Genomic DNA, 12433 nt, shown 5'->3' with positions numbered 1-12433 from the left:
CTCCCCTGGCTGCCGGGCTCCCCGCTCTTCTCTCCCTTCGCTCACGCCCGAGGGGAGCAGCCGGGCTTTGCGCTCGTGGGAGCGCGCGGCGCCTCCGCCGACCCTGGACGGGACCTTCCGCTTCGGAGCGGCGGAACGCCCGGGGCCTCCTCGCCGTTACGGGACGCAGGAGGGACTCGGGCCCGGGGCAGCGAAGCCACCGGGGAAGCGCCACCTCCACGCAGGCGTCCCATCCGCGCAACCGAAAGGCGGGCTTCCCTGAACTTCGCCCCCGGGACGCGCGAAGGTCCGCTGGAAACGAAGCCGACGCGGCCCCGCGGCCTCCCCGCTCCCGGCTTCGCCCCCGCGCCCCGCCAGGCCGCCTCCCGGGCCGCGTCCGGGGGAGACGCCCCGCGCCCCTCACCCTTCCGGAGCTCGCGGTGCCAGACGGAGACGATGGGCCCGGCGTGCTTGCGGTGGTGGATGAGCCACAGGCTCAGCGTCTGGACGCTCTGCTGGGAGTTGCTCAGCTCCGACAGCTTTCGCTCCAGCGCCGACTCCGAGAAGGAGGACATGGCGGCGGCGGCGGCGCAGCGGGACCCGCGGAGGGCCCCGGACCCGCCCGGCTCCGCGGCTCGCCTGCCCCGGCCTGGCTGGACCGGACCGGACCGGGCCCCAGCCTCAGGGGCTACCAACCGCCACAAAATGGCCGCCCGCCCTTTCACCCCGGCGCCGCCGAGGGTCACAGGGCAGCATGCTACGGGTCGCCGCAGGGGGCCGAAAGGGAGGGGAGGAGGGCGCCGGCGCTCGGATTACGAAGTGACCGCGCGGGCTGCGGGGCCGCCGGGGCCGGCTGCGCATGCCGCTCGGTGAGGCCGCGCTTGCGCACTCGGCGCCTCCGCCTCCGGGCATGCGCGGCCGCCCGCGCAGGCGCGTTGAGCGTCGGGAAAGGCGAGGGGGCGCTTCTCTCCCCGCGCCGGCGTCCGGCCTAGACGGAGCGGGACAGCGCTGCGGCGGCGGCGGCCTTGGGGTCGGGCCTCTCCGGAAGCGGCCGGCGACGGTTCCCCGCTCAGGGCCTGCCTGGCTCGGGGCCCGGAGGGTGGCCGGGAAGCCGCTGCCGGGCCGGGGCCGCTCTGGGGAGTCCCCGCGGCTCTGGAAGGGCCCCGCGCGCTCCACGGCTGGGGCAGCCTGCCGCCGCCGCCGCCGCCCAGGTGCAGGGAGGCCGCCGGCCCTGCAGGGCTCCGCTGGGACGGGCGTGCCCTCGGCGAGCAGCTCCGACGTTTCCCTGCTCCTGCTGGCCTGGCAGGACGGGCGCCGAGGGGTCCTGAGGGCAGAGCAGGGCGGCGGCGGCAGGCATGGCCATTTTCGACACCCCCCGGGCGGCCTTCGGAGCCTTGCGCCCCGCCTGCGTCCGGCTGACCCAGGCCCAGACCGTGGAGAACGTGGAGGAGCTGCGCGCGCAGCTGCGGGTGGTCAGCGACTCGGCCCTGCAGGAGCTGCAGGAGTACGTCCTTTTCCCCCTGAGGTTCGCCCTCAAGGCCCCCGGCCCCAAGCGGGAGCGCGTGGTCCGAAGCGTGGTGCGGTGCGTGGCCTGGGTGCTCTCGGCGACCTGCGTGAGGAAGGCGGACCTCCTCCTGGAGCTGTTCTCCGAACTCTGCCTGTGCCTGGCGTCCCCCTCCAGCCCGCCCCGGCTGGCCCCGCTGTCGGAGGAGCTGAAGCAAGACGTGGCTGAGGCGCTGCTTGCTCTGCTGCACTCCGCTTACGGAGACGCCCTTCTGTCGCTCTACCAGCCTTCCGCCCTCCCCCAGATGGGCTTCGCCGTGTCCTTGCTCTTGGCCCTGGCGCAACAGGAGAGAGCCACGCAGGTCAAGATCACCGCCTTGCGGTGCCTGCAGGCCCTCGTTTTGCAGTGCGACTGCCCAGAGCATCACCCGTCCCTGGATAAAGAGGAGATGAGGCAGTGTGGGGATCTCTTTGCATCCTTCCTCCCTGGGATCTCCATCGCTCTCTCCCAGATTATCACGGGAGATGTGAAGCAGGGTCAGGCCGTCACTGTCTCGGCCATCAAGCTCTTCTCTCGGGCTGTCGGTCTGGTGATGGCAGATGAGCAGCTAGCACAGATCCCAGCAGAGAGGAAGAAGCCAGCCTTGGAACAGAGTAAAATACTGGAACTCATGGTCCATCGAGGCCCAGACTGGACAAGGAACACTGCGGCCAAACTCTCCGTCCTTATCGAGAAGGTGGCTGGATCTGCGTCTGTTCATCCCCACTGGAAGGTGCGGCAGGAGCTGGTGGAGATGGCTCATCTCCTCGTGACAAAATGTGGGCGGTCTTTGGTGGACTCCGCTGGCCAGTTGTTGAAAGCTTTAGTTGGCTTTGTAAACGATGAGAGCCCTGAGGTCCAGCATCAGAGTGAGGGGGTACTGAAGGGTATTGTGGCACAGGAGAGAGTGGCTGGGAACAAGCTCCTTGCTGACGTCCTCTCTGAGGACCTCCACTCTCTTGCTACTGCCCTTCCCCGTTTAATGAACTCCCAGAATGACCAGGGCAAGATTGCCACCTTGAACTTGGTCCATGGGTACTTGCAGCTCTTGGCCCCAAAGGTGAACATGGTTCTCAACTCTACCTCCCATCTTCAGCGTCTGTCCAAAGCATTGATGCAAGTCCTGGAGCTGGATGTGAAGGACGTGAAGATCGTGGAGGAAAGGTGCTGGGCCCCGGGAGCTTTTCAGCAGCCCTCGCTGGGCAGCGTCCAGAGGAAGTACTTCCGGTTCTTCACCGATGACCGGATTTTTTCCCTCCTGCGGCAGATTTGCCGGGCCCTGGGTCATTACGGGAACCTCTATTTGCTTGTGGATCACTTCATGGAGCTGTACAGAGAATCAGCTACGTACCGGAAGCAAGCTGTAATGGTTATCAATGAACTGATCACTGGAGCCTCAGGGCGAGAGGCACAGGAAACCTTCCTGAACTCAGAGGATCTTGTGGGGATCATAACTTCTGTACTAGAAGAATATGTGGACTCAGGGAATTGGCATTTGGCCACCAGCCTCGAGGCCCAGGAGTCCAGGGCTGAGTCGGCTGTGACGGATTCCAGATCTCTTGCTGTTCCATACGGAGCACCTAACCAGCTGCTGCTGTCCTTCGATTCAAGCCCCACGGTCCGCTGTATGAATAGCAACATTTGGCAGATCTGCATCCAGCTGGAAGGGATTGGAAGCTTTGCCTCTGCCCTTGGGAAGGACTTCCATTTGCTGTTAATCTCAGCTTTGTACCCTGTTCTGGAAAAGGCAGGGGACAGCACGCTGCTGGTCAGCCAGACGGCAAAGAAGACCATGTTTGACATCTGCCAGGCCTGTGGGTATGCCTCTGTCCCTGAGCTCATCAATCAGAACGCTGATTACTTGGTGAATGGGATCTCCTTGCATCTGAGGCAGCCAGCCAATGAGCGCCGGGCCTTGCAGGTCCTGGAAGCCATGCTCCGGCATTCGGATGCCAGGGTGGTACCATTGGTGGAGGACCTGGTGGAAGACGTTTTGGCCAAGCTGGATCAGTGTCACAGTGAACGGGCATCTTCATTCCTGGGGGCTCTGCGGACCCTGATGGCATCATTAGGTAACTAAAGGCAGCAAATGGAGTGTCGAGAAGCGTTTTCTGAATTTCTGTGCTTCAGAACTTGCTGGTTGTGCTTGGCTACCAGTTTTGCCCTTAGGGTAAACTTACATGCCAGTCATCTCCAGCCCTGGTAGCCTCCAGATGCACTGGACTTCAATTCCCCTGTTTCCCCAGCCTATAAGACTCTTGGCTGTGCTGAAATCCACCACCTCTGGAGAGTGTTGGGGAGGGCAGCAGTAAACCAAGGGAGCAGTTAAGCCTGCTTTTATGTCTGGCTGGGTTTACAAGAGGCTAGGCCAGGTTCGGAGAGCCAGTTGGGTGTCGTGGCTAAGGCATCAGGCCAGAAACTGGGAGATGGTGAATTCTAGTCCCGCCTTAGGCACGAAACCAGCTGGGTGACCTTGGGCCAGCCACTTTCTCTCAGACCTGAGAAGGAGGCAATAGCAAACCACTTCCGAAAAACCTTGCCAAGAAAACTTCAGGCACTAGTCGAGGCAGTCATCAGGAGTCAAAAACTGACCTGAAGGCTCAAAAAAAACCCCAATAAAACAAGTTCTGATGTAAAGTGATAACCTGATTCCCAAGAAATTGTAAGAGAATAAATAGGCTCCCGTAACCCATGCTGAGCCATAGTCAAATCTAAGGTGGGGTTGGCTAGTCTATGGCTCAGCATGGGTTCAGGGAACCCATTTACTTTCTTACCATTTCTTGGGAATCAGGTTGTCACTTTACCTCAGAACTTGTTTTATTGGTTTGGGGACCGCATGTGGTGCAAACGTAGCAATTGTGTGTTATTAACTTGGGCTGAAGACTGTGTGTGTTCATCTGTTAAATTTGTACGACTGCCCGTCTTAACTAATAAAAACTGGGCAGTGAAGAGAGAGAGGTGTCATCGCTGCTGTGCAAGCTGCCTCAGTTACCAGTTGGCTTCCAGGTAGAATTCAAGATGCTGGCCATACCTACATGGTACAGGGCCTGGTTACTTGAGGAACTGCCTGTCTTCCCATTGTTTCTACCTTTCTGGTATGTTTGGACAGGGTGTGTGGGGTATGCTCCTGTCCCCTCAATTAAATGTCCTGTGAGAGTGAGGAAGCGGGCTGTCTCTGCCGCGGCCCTGGCCCTCTGGAGCAACAGCATCCCTCTTCACCTGGGTGAGGTCATCCACCGATTTAGGGTTGGGAATCCACAATACGATGCGGATAGCCGATTACATCTTTTGACTCCAGGCCAGCCAAGTGAGGCTGTCGAGGTTCTGTCCCAGAGCCTGGAGGCTGTGCGGGTTTGGATGGGGAGGACCCATCTCCAAGTCAGTCCTACCAAGACTGAGGGGCTGTGGGTGTTTGGACTGCGTAGATCTGGGGATATTCCATCTTTGGCCTTGAATAGGATGGCACTTCCCCATTGCAAGGGTGGGGCGCAATTTGTGAGTCTTCTGGACTCTCAGCTCCTGGTTGATGAGCAGGTGGCAGCTGTGGCCAGGAAGGCCTTTGCATGGCTTATCTGGTGCACAAGTTGTGCCCTTCAGACCATCACTCGTGCTCTGGTCACCTCACGGTTTGACTACTGCTATGCTCTCTACATGGGCTGTCCTTGAAGACCACCCAGAAGCTGCAGCTGGTCCAGAATGCAGTGGCATGGGCACTGATAGGCATGCTTCAGTGTGCCTGTGTAACATCTCTGCTTTGTGAGCAGCACTGATTGCTGGTTTGCTTCCAGGTGTGATTCAAGGTGCTGGTCGCTACCTATAAAGCCCTACACGGCAGAGGGCCTGGCCCCCGTAGTATCTTCCCGGCGGATTTGATCCTGCAGGGTTGGTGCTCTCTGTGTTCCTTCAGCTAAGCAAAGCCATCTATCGGTACCCCGAAAGTGCACCTTCTCTGTAGAAGCACCTTCCCTCTGGAATGAGGGTCCCGCAAGATTCGAACAGCCCCCACCCTGCTGATGTTTCGAAGGGCCCTGAAGACCCGGCTCTTTGCCCAGGCTTTGGCCAGCATGATTGAAGCCCCCTTTGTTCCCATCTGGGTTTGTTATCTCTCCCATCTTTGTTCTTTTTTTGTGTAGTTTTCTTAAACGTTTTAACAATTTGTAAACTGTCCAGAGACACTGGGAGTCAGATGGCATATACAGTAAAATTATTATTATTATTTTACAAAACAACATGAAATCACAGCTGCCAGTTCTTTAGCTGGTGTTGGCCTTCTTTCACATCAAGTTCGTCCCAAGAACCTAGGATCTTGTAATATATCGACATAGTACATGTGTGGATCCAGGCAGCGTGGCCTTTTGTGACTGCAGATGGAAATTGTGTCAGTGTGCAGATTTTCTGAGTCCCGTCCAAGGCTTTTCGGTGTGGCACCCAGTGTGCCGATAACCCCTGGGACCACCTCAGTCAGTTTATGCCATAATCTTCACCTTTGATTTTCAGATCTTGATACCTGGTGATACCTTCTTTGTTTTGTCTTCTTCTATCCCCTGGTATTGCCACATCAATTATCCACACTTTCTTCTTTTCAACCACAGTTAAATCTGGTGTATTGTTTGCCAAGACTTGTATTTGGAAATCCCACCGTATTTTAACCTGCTCATTTTTGACTACTTTTTCCACTATATGTTCCCGCCAGTTTTTCATTACTGGCAAATGATAATTTTTACAGGTGTTCCAGCGAATCGTTTTGGCGACTGTGTTATGCCGTTGTTCATAGTCAGTTTGTGCGATCTTCTTGCATGAGCTGAGTATACGATCTGCCGTTTCTTCTTCTTTGCACAATCTGCACTTTGAACTCTTTGATGATTTTTCTATTCTGGCCTTGATTGCATTAGTCTGAATAGCTTGCTCTTGAGCAGCCAAAATCAAGCCTTCAGTTTCTTTTTTTAAGTTCCAGCTGTCAGCCATTGCCAGGTTTCGTCTTTATCCACTTTCCCCTTGACCTTTTGTAGAAATTGACCATGTAATGCTTTTCCTTGCCAACGTTCTGTCCGTGTTTTTATTACATTATTTCGATATTCACGTTTTGTTTCCTGAACATTCAGTAAGTTCCAATTTTTAACTTGCATCAATGCTTGTTCTTGGCTGTCTTCTACATAATCCGCCAATGCATTCTTTTCTTCTTTGACAGTTTGACTTGAAGCAAACCTTTGCCTGCATTTCTGCAGGGCAGGTACAATCTATCAATATCACTACGGGGATGTGATGCATAGTGAACAGCCATGAGTTTTGTTGTTTTTCGATCCGAACTGTCCAATTCAGCTTGTGTCCAGTTAATAATTCCAGCAGTGTATCATATAACAGGTGTGGCCCAGGCACTGATGGCACTGATGGTGTTTCCACCATTCAATTTTGTCTTTAACAATTGGGAGTCAGATGGCATATAAGATTGTTGTTGTTATCATCTGCAGTAGAGTGGAAAACAAGCAGCTGCTAACTACAGGCTTCAAGCTATATGTATGTTGGGGGGAGTGTGTGTGTGTGTGTGTGGGTCTCAAACCTTTCATCTCTTTGTCCAGCCTGTGGGTCCTGATGGCCTGAGAGCAGGTGTTTCTCAGCAGGGAAAAGCTGGACATCTGTGCATTGTGGTTCTGATGGAGCTGTCTTTGTTCACCCTGTTTATATGTGACTTTGGTCCTGGTAGCCCTCACACAAAGAAGATGTTCAGGGTGGTTTTGATCACCAGTCCATGCAGGAGCCAACCTTGAGCTTTTGAGACAGGAGCTGGACAAACTGAGTGAATTTCCTTCGGTCTGCAGCTTTACTCGCATAGCTGCAGGGAAGGCAAGCTGTATCTTGCCTCGCTGCAGAAGAAAAGAAGAAGCAGAGCTTCCCAAACCAGATCTGTTTTCACGAGCAGCTGGTTTTGAATTCTGGCTGCTGTCCCTTCCGTCTTTGATCTAGGAGGCCCAACTGCATTTTCCTCCTTTTGGCAGCTTCCTGGTTTGGGCCGGAGCAGCAAACCCCCAAGGAGCCAGAAGGTGGTCCTTCCTGCCCACGGGCACAGAGGCCTGTCAGCCTGTCCACTGCAGCAGAAATGGAAGCGTTCTGTTTGGAATATGTTAAGCAGAAGCGGATTGCAGAGGGGGATTTTGAGGAGGAGGAAGCGGAGGAGGAAGGTTAGTGCAGCCTTAAAATGTCCTGGTCTCTTGTTGGACAGGAGGATGGGCAATTGTCACTCAGGGAGTGGCTGGATAAGGGCTTTGTCTTGGCACACACAGCTGTCAGGCTGGCTTAGTGGCGCTGTGAAGAGCAGGCAAAGCATTTTCTCTTGGGCCCCCACAGCTGTGCCTCCTGCTTCCCCAGAGGAGCCCACTGCGCAGCCTGAAGCAGCGGAGCGGTCTCTAGAGACAGAGGGCCCATTGCCCTTGCAGGCCAAGATGGCTAAAGACGTGATGGAGAGGGGCACCCACTTACTCCCCAGCAAGAGCCTTGCGGTGCGACTGAAGGTAAGCTGGCTGTGCCACAGCGTGACCACCCATTCTCGGGCGCTCCAGGCTTCCAAGGGCCATGCCCCCCAGGGGAGCAGCCGCTCCTCGCTTTGGCTGGTGCCAGGTGGCCTCTTCCTCCACCCGTCCTGGCTTCCTAGGACTGGCTCCAGAGGCCAGACCCTCGTGGCACGTTCTTGTGAGGCTCGGCTCGGGAGAGCTTGACCTTGGAAAGGAGGAGGGAGAGTCCTGAGCAGAACCCCGACGCTTACCTTACCCTGGGCTCGTTCTTCTGGCCTTGGGAGACAAAGCTGCTCCATGAGTTTTGTTCGCCTCCCCCTGCTGCAAAAGGCTCTCGCGGAACCGGGCCTGGAGGGGGAGGAGAGTTGGCTGCTCCCTGAGTCGCCCTGAGGCACAAGACGGTTCTCCGTCATCTTCCTTGCTTGGTCTTCGCTTAAATCCAGAGGACCGAGCACATCTTAAACCGGAGGCCCAGTCCTCTGATTCCCCAGCATCCCCCCCGATAAGCCCAGCGTGTTTATCTCTGACTCCGAGACGTCTCCTGATAGGTCCTTGATGTACTTGAGCTCTGCGTGACGGTGCTCGGTCCCCACGAAAACGTGCTCCTTCCATTGGCACATCAGGCGTGGCCTGCCCTCGTCTGCCGCTTGACCAGTGATGACCCCTTGGCTGTTCTCAGGGCCTTCAAGGTAATCCAGGTGGAGGTCCCTCCCCACCTACATCCCCGCTCCTCGACCTCACTCTCCGGGCAGCCGGCATCCCCTTCGTCCTGCTTGAGGCCCGACTGCCGGCCCTCTCGGCTGGTGGCAGGGACAGAGTGGTGGGGCTGAAGGGCCATCTTGGGGATCCTAGGTGTGCTTGGCTGGTGCCCCTGCTTCCTCCGTGTCCACCAGTTTTCCAGTCTTAATCGGCTGGATTCTTCTCATACTGGAGAGGAAGAGAACAGATGCTTCGCACAAAGTTCACCTGGGACTGCTAATGCCACAAACAGACAAGGCCGTAGGTGAAACGTCTAAAAAAGGCACCAAAGTTCCACAGATCCTGTGCAGCTGGAGATTAGTTCCGTAGTGTGTAAGCAGCCTTGAAAACCCAGTGTGTCACTTTGTCTTTGCATCCCACCGTTTCTGCAACACGTTGCTGTATAGAAGGCTCTCTAAGGCGTTAATGGTAAATCTGTGCGAGCCAAGTAAGAACAAGATGAAAAACCAGTTTAAATGTCTTGGAAGTCCTAGGGAAAAATGTTTCCCCAGCACCTGAAAGCTAGCTGGGATTGCGTCAAGAGTCTTGTCCTTCACAGGTGTATGGTGGCTCTGTTGGAGGGTAGCCTTCCCAAACTGGAGCCAGCTGTCTGAGTTGTAGTCCCAACAGATCTGGAGGCCACCAGATGGATCTTTGCTTATTACTTTTGGAAACAGTCTTCCACTTTTTTAGGGAAAAAGCAGGCTGGCAAAACAGAGTATAAAGTAAATGTTAGCCCAGTCCTAGACAGAAGTACGCCCTGGGAAGTGTGTGCCAATGGCCAGCTCTCTGACCGAAAGGAAATTTAGGTAGAGTGGCCTGCTAAAGAGTTGCCACAGCTCCCTCTCCCCATTTGCTTGGTAGCCCCCTGCAGAAACCTCTCCTTGTTCTGGGCAACTGTTCTCCCAGCTTCCCCAGCAGCAGCATATTGACAGAGGGAGAGGGCTTCTGGGTTTCTCGTGCTGAGACCCAGGCCCAGGCCTCTCCTCCACGGAGCTTCGGAGTGTGCATGGGTCTGCTGATTAAGCTGAAAGCGAGAGCAGCTCGGCTGGCGTTGCCTCTTCAGCCTCTTAGCCTAATGCCCGGGTGGTTCGTGCACATACTGAACAGCCCAGAGAGGATTTCAGGTGGGGAGAGAATTCATTGTGGAGAAACCGTTACCTTCAAGGATTGGGAGAGAAGCTTTCAAAGCCAGCAGAGACATGCAAATCCCTTTGAAGGTGGCTTCCTTTTCAGAACAGCAGAAAGTGGGGGAGAACGGCTGACGGGCGCAAGTCTTGAGCTCTGGGCCTTGCCGAGGACCTGGGCTTGCATGAAGGCAGCAGATGTTGGCTGGAGCCCAGATGGCTGGCGGGCTGAAGCTGCTGCACTTGCTTGCTAGGCAGAGGGTCACTCTGAACTTGGTGGGCTTGTTTGTAGGTTGCCTTGTACCCTCATGGAATTAGAATAGGGAACAGGGCTCAGTTTAGCCCCAAGACGAGTAGTCCTTGACTTACAACCACAATTGGGACCAGAACGGCTGTTGCTAAGCATGGCAGTCGTTAAGTGAGTCACACTAAATTTTATGACCTTTTTGCCGTGGTCATTAAGCCAATCACCACAGTCGTTAAGTGAATCACATGGTTGTTAAGCAAATCCAGCTTCCCCCATTGACTTTGCTTGTCAGAAACTGGCTGGGAAGATCACAAATGGCAATCACGTGACCCCAGGATGCTGCAACCATCATAAATACATGCTGGTTGTCACGTGCCTGGATTTTGGTCAGGTGATCACAGGGACGCTGTGACGGTCGTAAGTGTGAGGACCGGTCATAAGTCACTTTTCCCAATGCTGTCATAACTTCAGATGGTCGCTAAACGAATGGTCGTAAGTCGAGGACTACCTGTATGTGAAAGGTGCTGAAGGACTGTAAGGTGCCAGGGCTAATCTTCCCCTGGAAGCAAGTCTGAGGGAGGAGCTCTTGCCCAGCTTTGAGCCTCAATTAAGAGATGATCTCTGGCCCAAGTACTTGGGAGGGGCTGTCTGCTCAGAAGCTCAGCATCTCATGAATGTGGCCATGGGAAGATGCAGCATTTTCTGTTCTTGGGTAGAGCCCACTCCCCCCTTTTGAGTCTGGATAGCTGGCATTGTGATGGCGGCTGAGTCCCCCAGGCACTTCCAAGGCATGGTGCCGCTACATGAGAAGAAGGGTTGCTGGAGAGCAGATATCCCCCTCGTCTCGTGTCGTTGCAACTCGGCTGTAAACTGGGGCCTCTGAGAAGCCAGAGGGAGGCTCCTGCAGGGCTGGAGGGACCCTACGCTTTGCTGAAATAGAAAATGTGTTGGGGTGGGGGAAGACCCCCCATCTGCAAGGAGAAAGGAACACGGGGAGCAGGGAAGGGGATCACAGAACCCTGGAAAAAAGCAGGGTGAGCTGGAACCCAGGAGAGCGTTCCTGTGGTTCAGCACACGGGTCCTGTCTCTGCAGACGAGTGACCAACTGGCGGGCTTCTTGGCAGGTGCTGTGCACTTTAGGAGCCTGTAGCGGGGATTTCCTGAGGCACCGTTTCTCCAAAGACGTCTTGCCGAAGCTGGCTGCCTCCCTTGTCGCTCGGGCCCCGGGCAGTGCCCACGCTGGGCCCGTCTACAGCCACACCCTGGCCTTCAAACTGCAGCTGGCTGTGCTCCAGGGCCTCGGATCGCTCTGCCAGGCTCTGGATCTTGGTGAGTACCGGGAGGGACGCGTTGCTCCTCAGGTTGCTCCACGGTGAGGTTTCTGGCCTACTAGTCCACGCGGTTGGTTTAGAGGAGGGCAGGCCAAAACGGTTGGCATACCACTTTTTGACAGGTTCAGTCACCTTGGCTGAGGTGCCACAGACTCTGCCCTCCCAATTCCTCCTGCTGGACTTTCCTAGCAATGCTTCTCTTCTGCTGCTACCTTTCTGCCAGAGAAGGGCTGTCAGAGGCAGGATGGGTGGGCTGAATATACAGCTGTATCATGTATAGGACTGGCGCTGACCCAGCCCGTTCTTTGCTCCTTTATCAAGCACATATACTGCCCAGTCCTGGGGAACCCAGTCCATGCTGGCAGAGCTGCGAGTTGACTCGGAGGAGGGCCTGGCATCTGCCATACCCTCCCTGCTTCTCTGCTGCTGGCCAAGGCCTGGCCTGGCGTGCCCAACTCAAGCAGGCTATCTTGGGGGGCAGGGGCAGGCGCAAGGGGGCTGTGGCTGAGTGATCCCCCTCCGAGCCCCCCATCTTGCTGTTTCTGCAGGCGAGAATGACTTGAATACGGTGGCGGACGCCTGCCTGCTCTACCTCAGCGCCAGGCAGCCTGGGAGACTGCAAGAAGCTGCTTGCAGGTAAGGCAGGTGTTCCCAAAGACTGCAGAGCCTCCAGGCTGCTGTAGGAGCTGGTTTTCAGTCGGTCTTGGATTGCAGTTCACTCCCTAGCCCCTTGAGTCCCGGTCTTGTCTGGTCACTGGAGGCCCTTAGAGGTCTGCCTCTAGATCAAAAGGCGTTATGTGGCACTATTGCAGGTAATCCAAGGTGTAGGCTAGGCGAGGGAGAAACAAAAACACATTCTGTAGATTCAGGGGAGTTGGACAGCAGTGCCACCGCACAAAATCAGTGTATTGGCTAGGGACGGTGGAAGGGTGGAGGCGTTCAACTGACAATGGAATCCTCAT

General features: G+C 55.8%; 2 protein-coding genes across 2 annotated transcripts in view; one reads left to right on the top strand and one right to left on the bottom strand.

Moving 5' to 3' along the window:
* The window catches only part of RPRD1B (regulation of nuclear pre-mRNA domain containing 1B), a 35667-nt gene extending 34904 nt beyond the window's left edge, over window positions 1-763 (bottom strand). Inside the window, exon 1 of the mRNA XM_063296849.1 lies at window positions 404-763. Coding sequence (XP_063152919.1) covers window positions 404-554 — 151 coding nt within the window. The 5' untranslated portion in view covers window positions 555-763. The remainder of the gene's footprint in view (window positions 1-403) is intronic.
* Window positions 764-1307: 544 nt separating this feature from the next.
* TTI1 (TELO2 interacting protein 1) lies at window positions 1308-12111 on the top strand. Its single transcript, XM_063296795.1, has 7 exons — window positions 1308-3062; window positions 3111-3594; window positions 7516-7698; window positions 7865-8028; window positions 8577-8717; window positions 11265-11469; window positions 12020-12111. The coding sequence occupies exons 1-7, from the start codon at window positions 1335-1337 to the stop codon at window positions 12109-12111; spliced, it is 2997 nt and encodes a 998-aa protein (XP_063152865.1). The 5' UTR covers window positions 1308-1334.
* Window positions 12112-12433: the final 322 nt, after the last annotated feature.

This window comes from Candoia aspera, chromosome 3 (genome assembly GCF_035149785.1).
Source record: "Candoia aspera isolate rCanAsp1 chromosome 3, rCanAsp1.hap2, whole genome shotgun sequence".
Lineage (NCBI taxonomy): Eukaryota > Metazoa > Chordata > Lepidosauria > Squamata > Boidae > Candoia > Candoia aspera.
The sequence above is the reverse complement of the archived record's forward strand: the minus strand, read 5'-3'. Positions and strand labels throughout refer to the sequence as shown.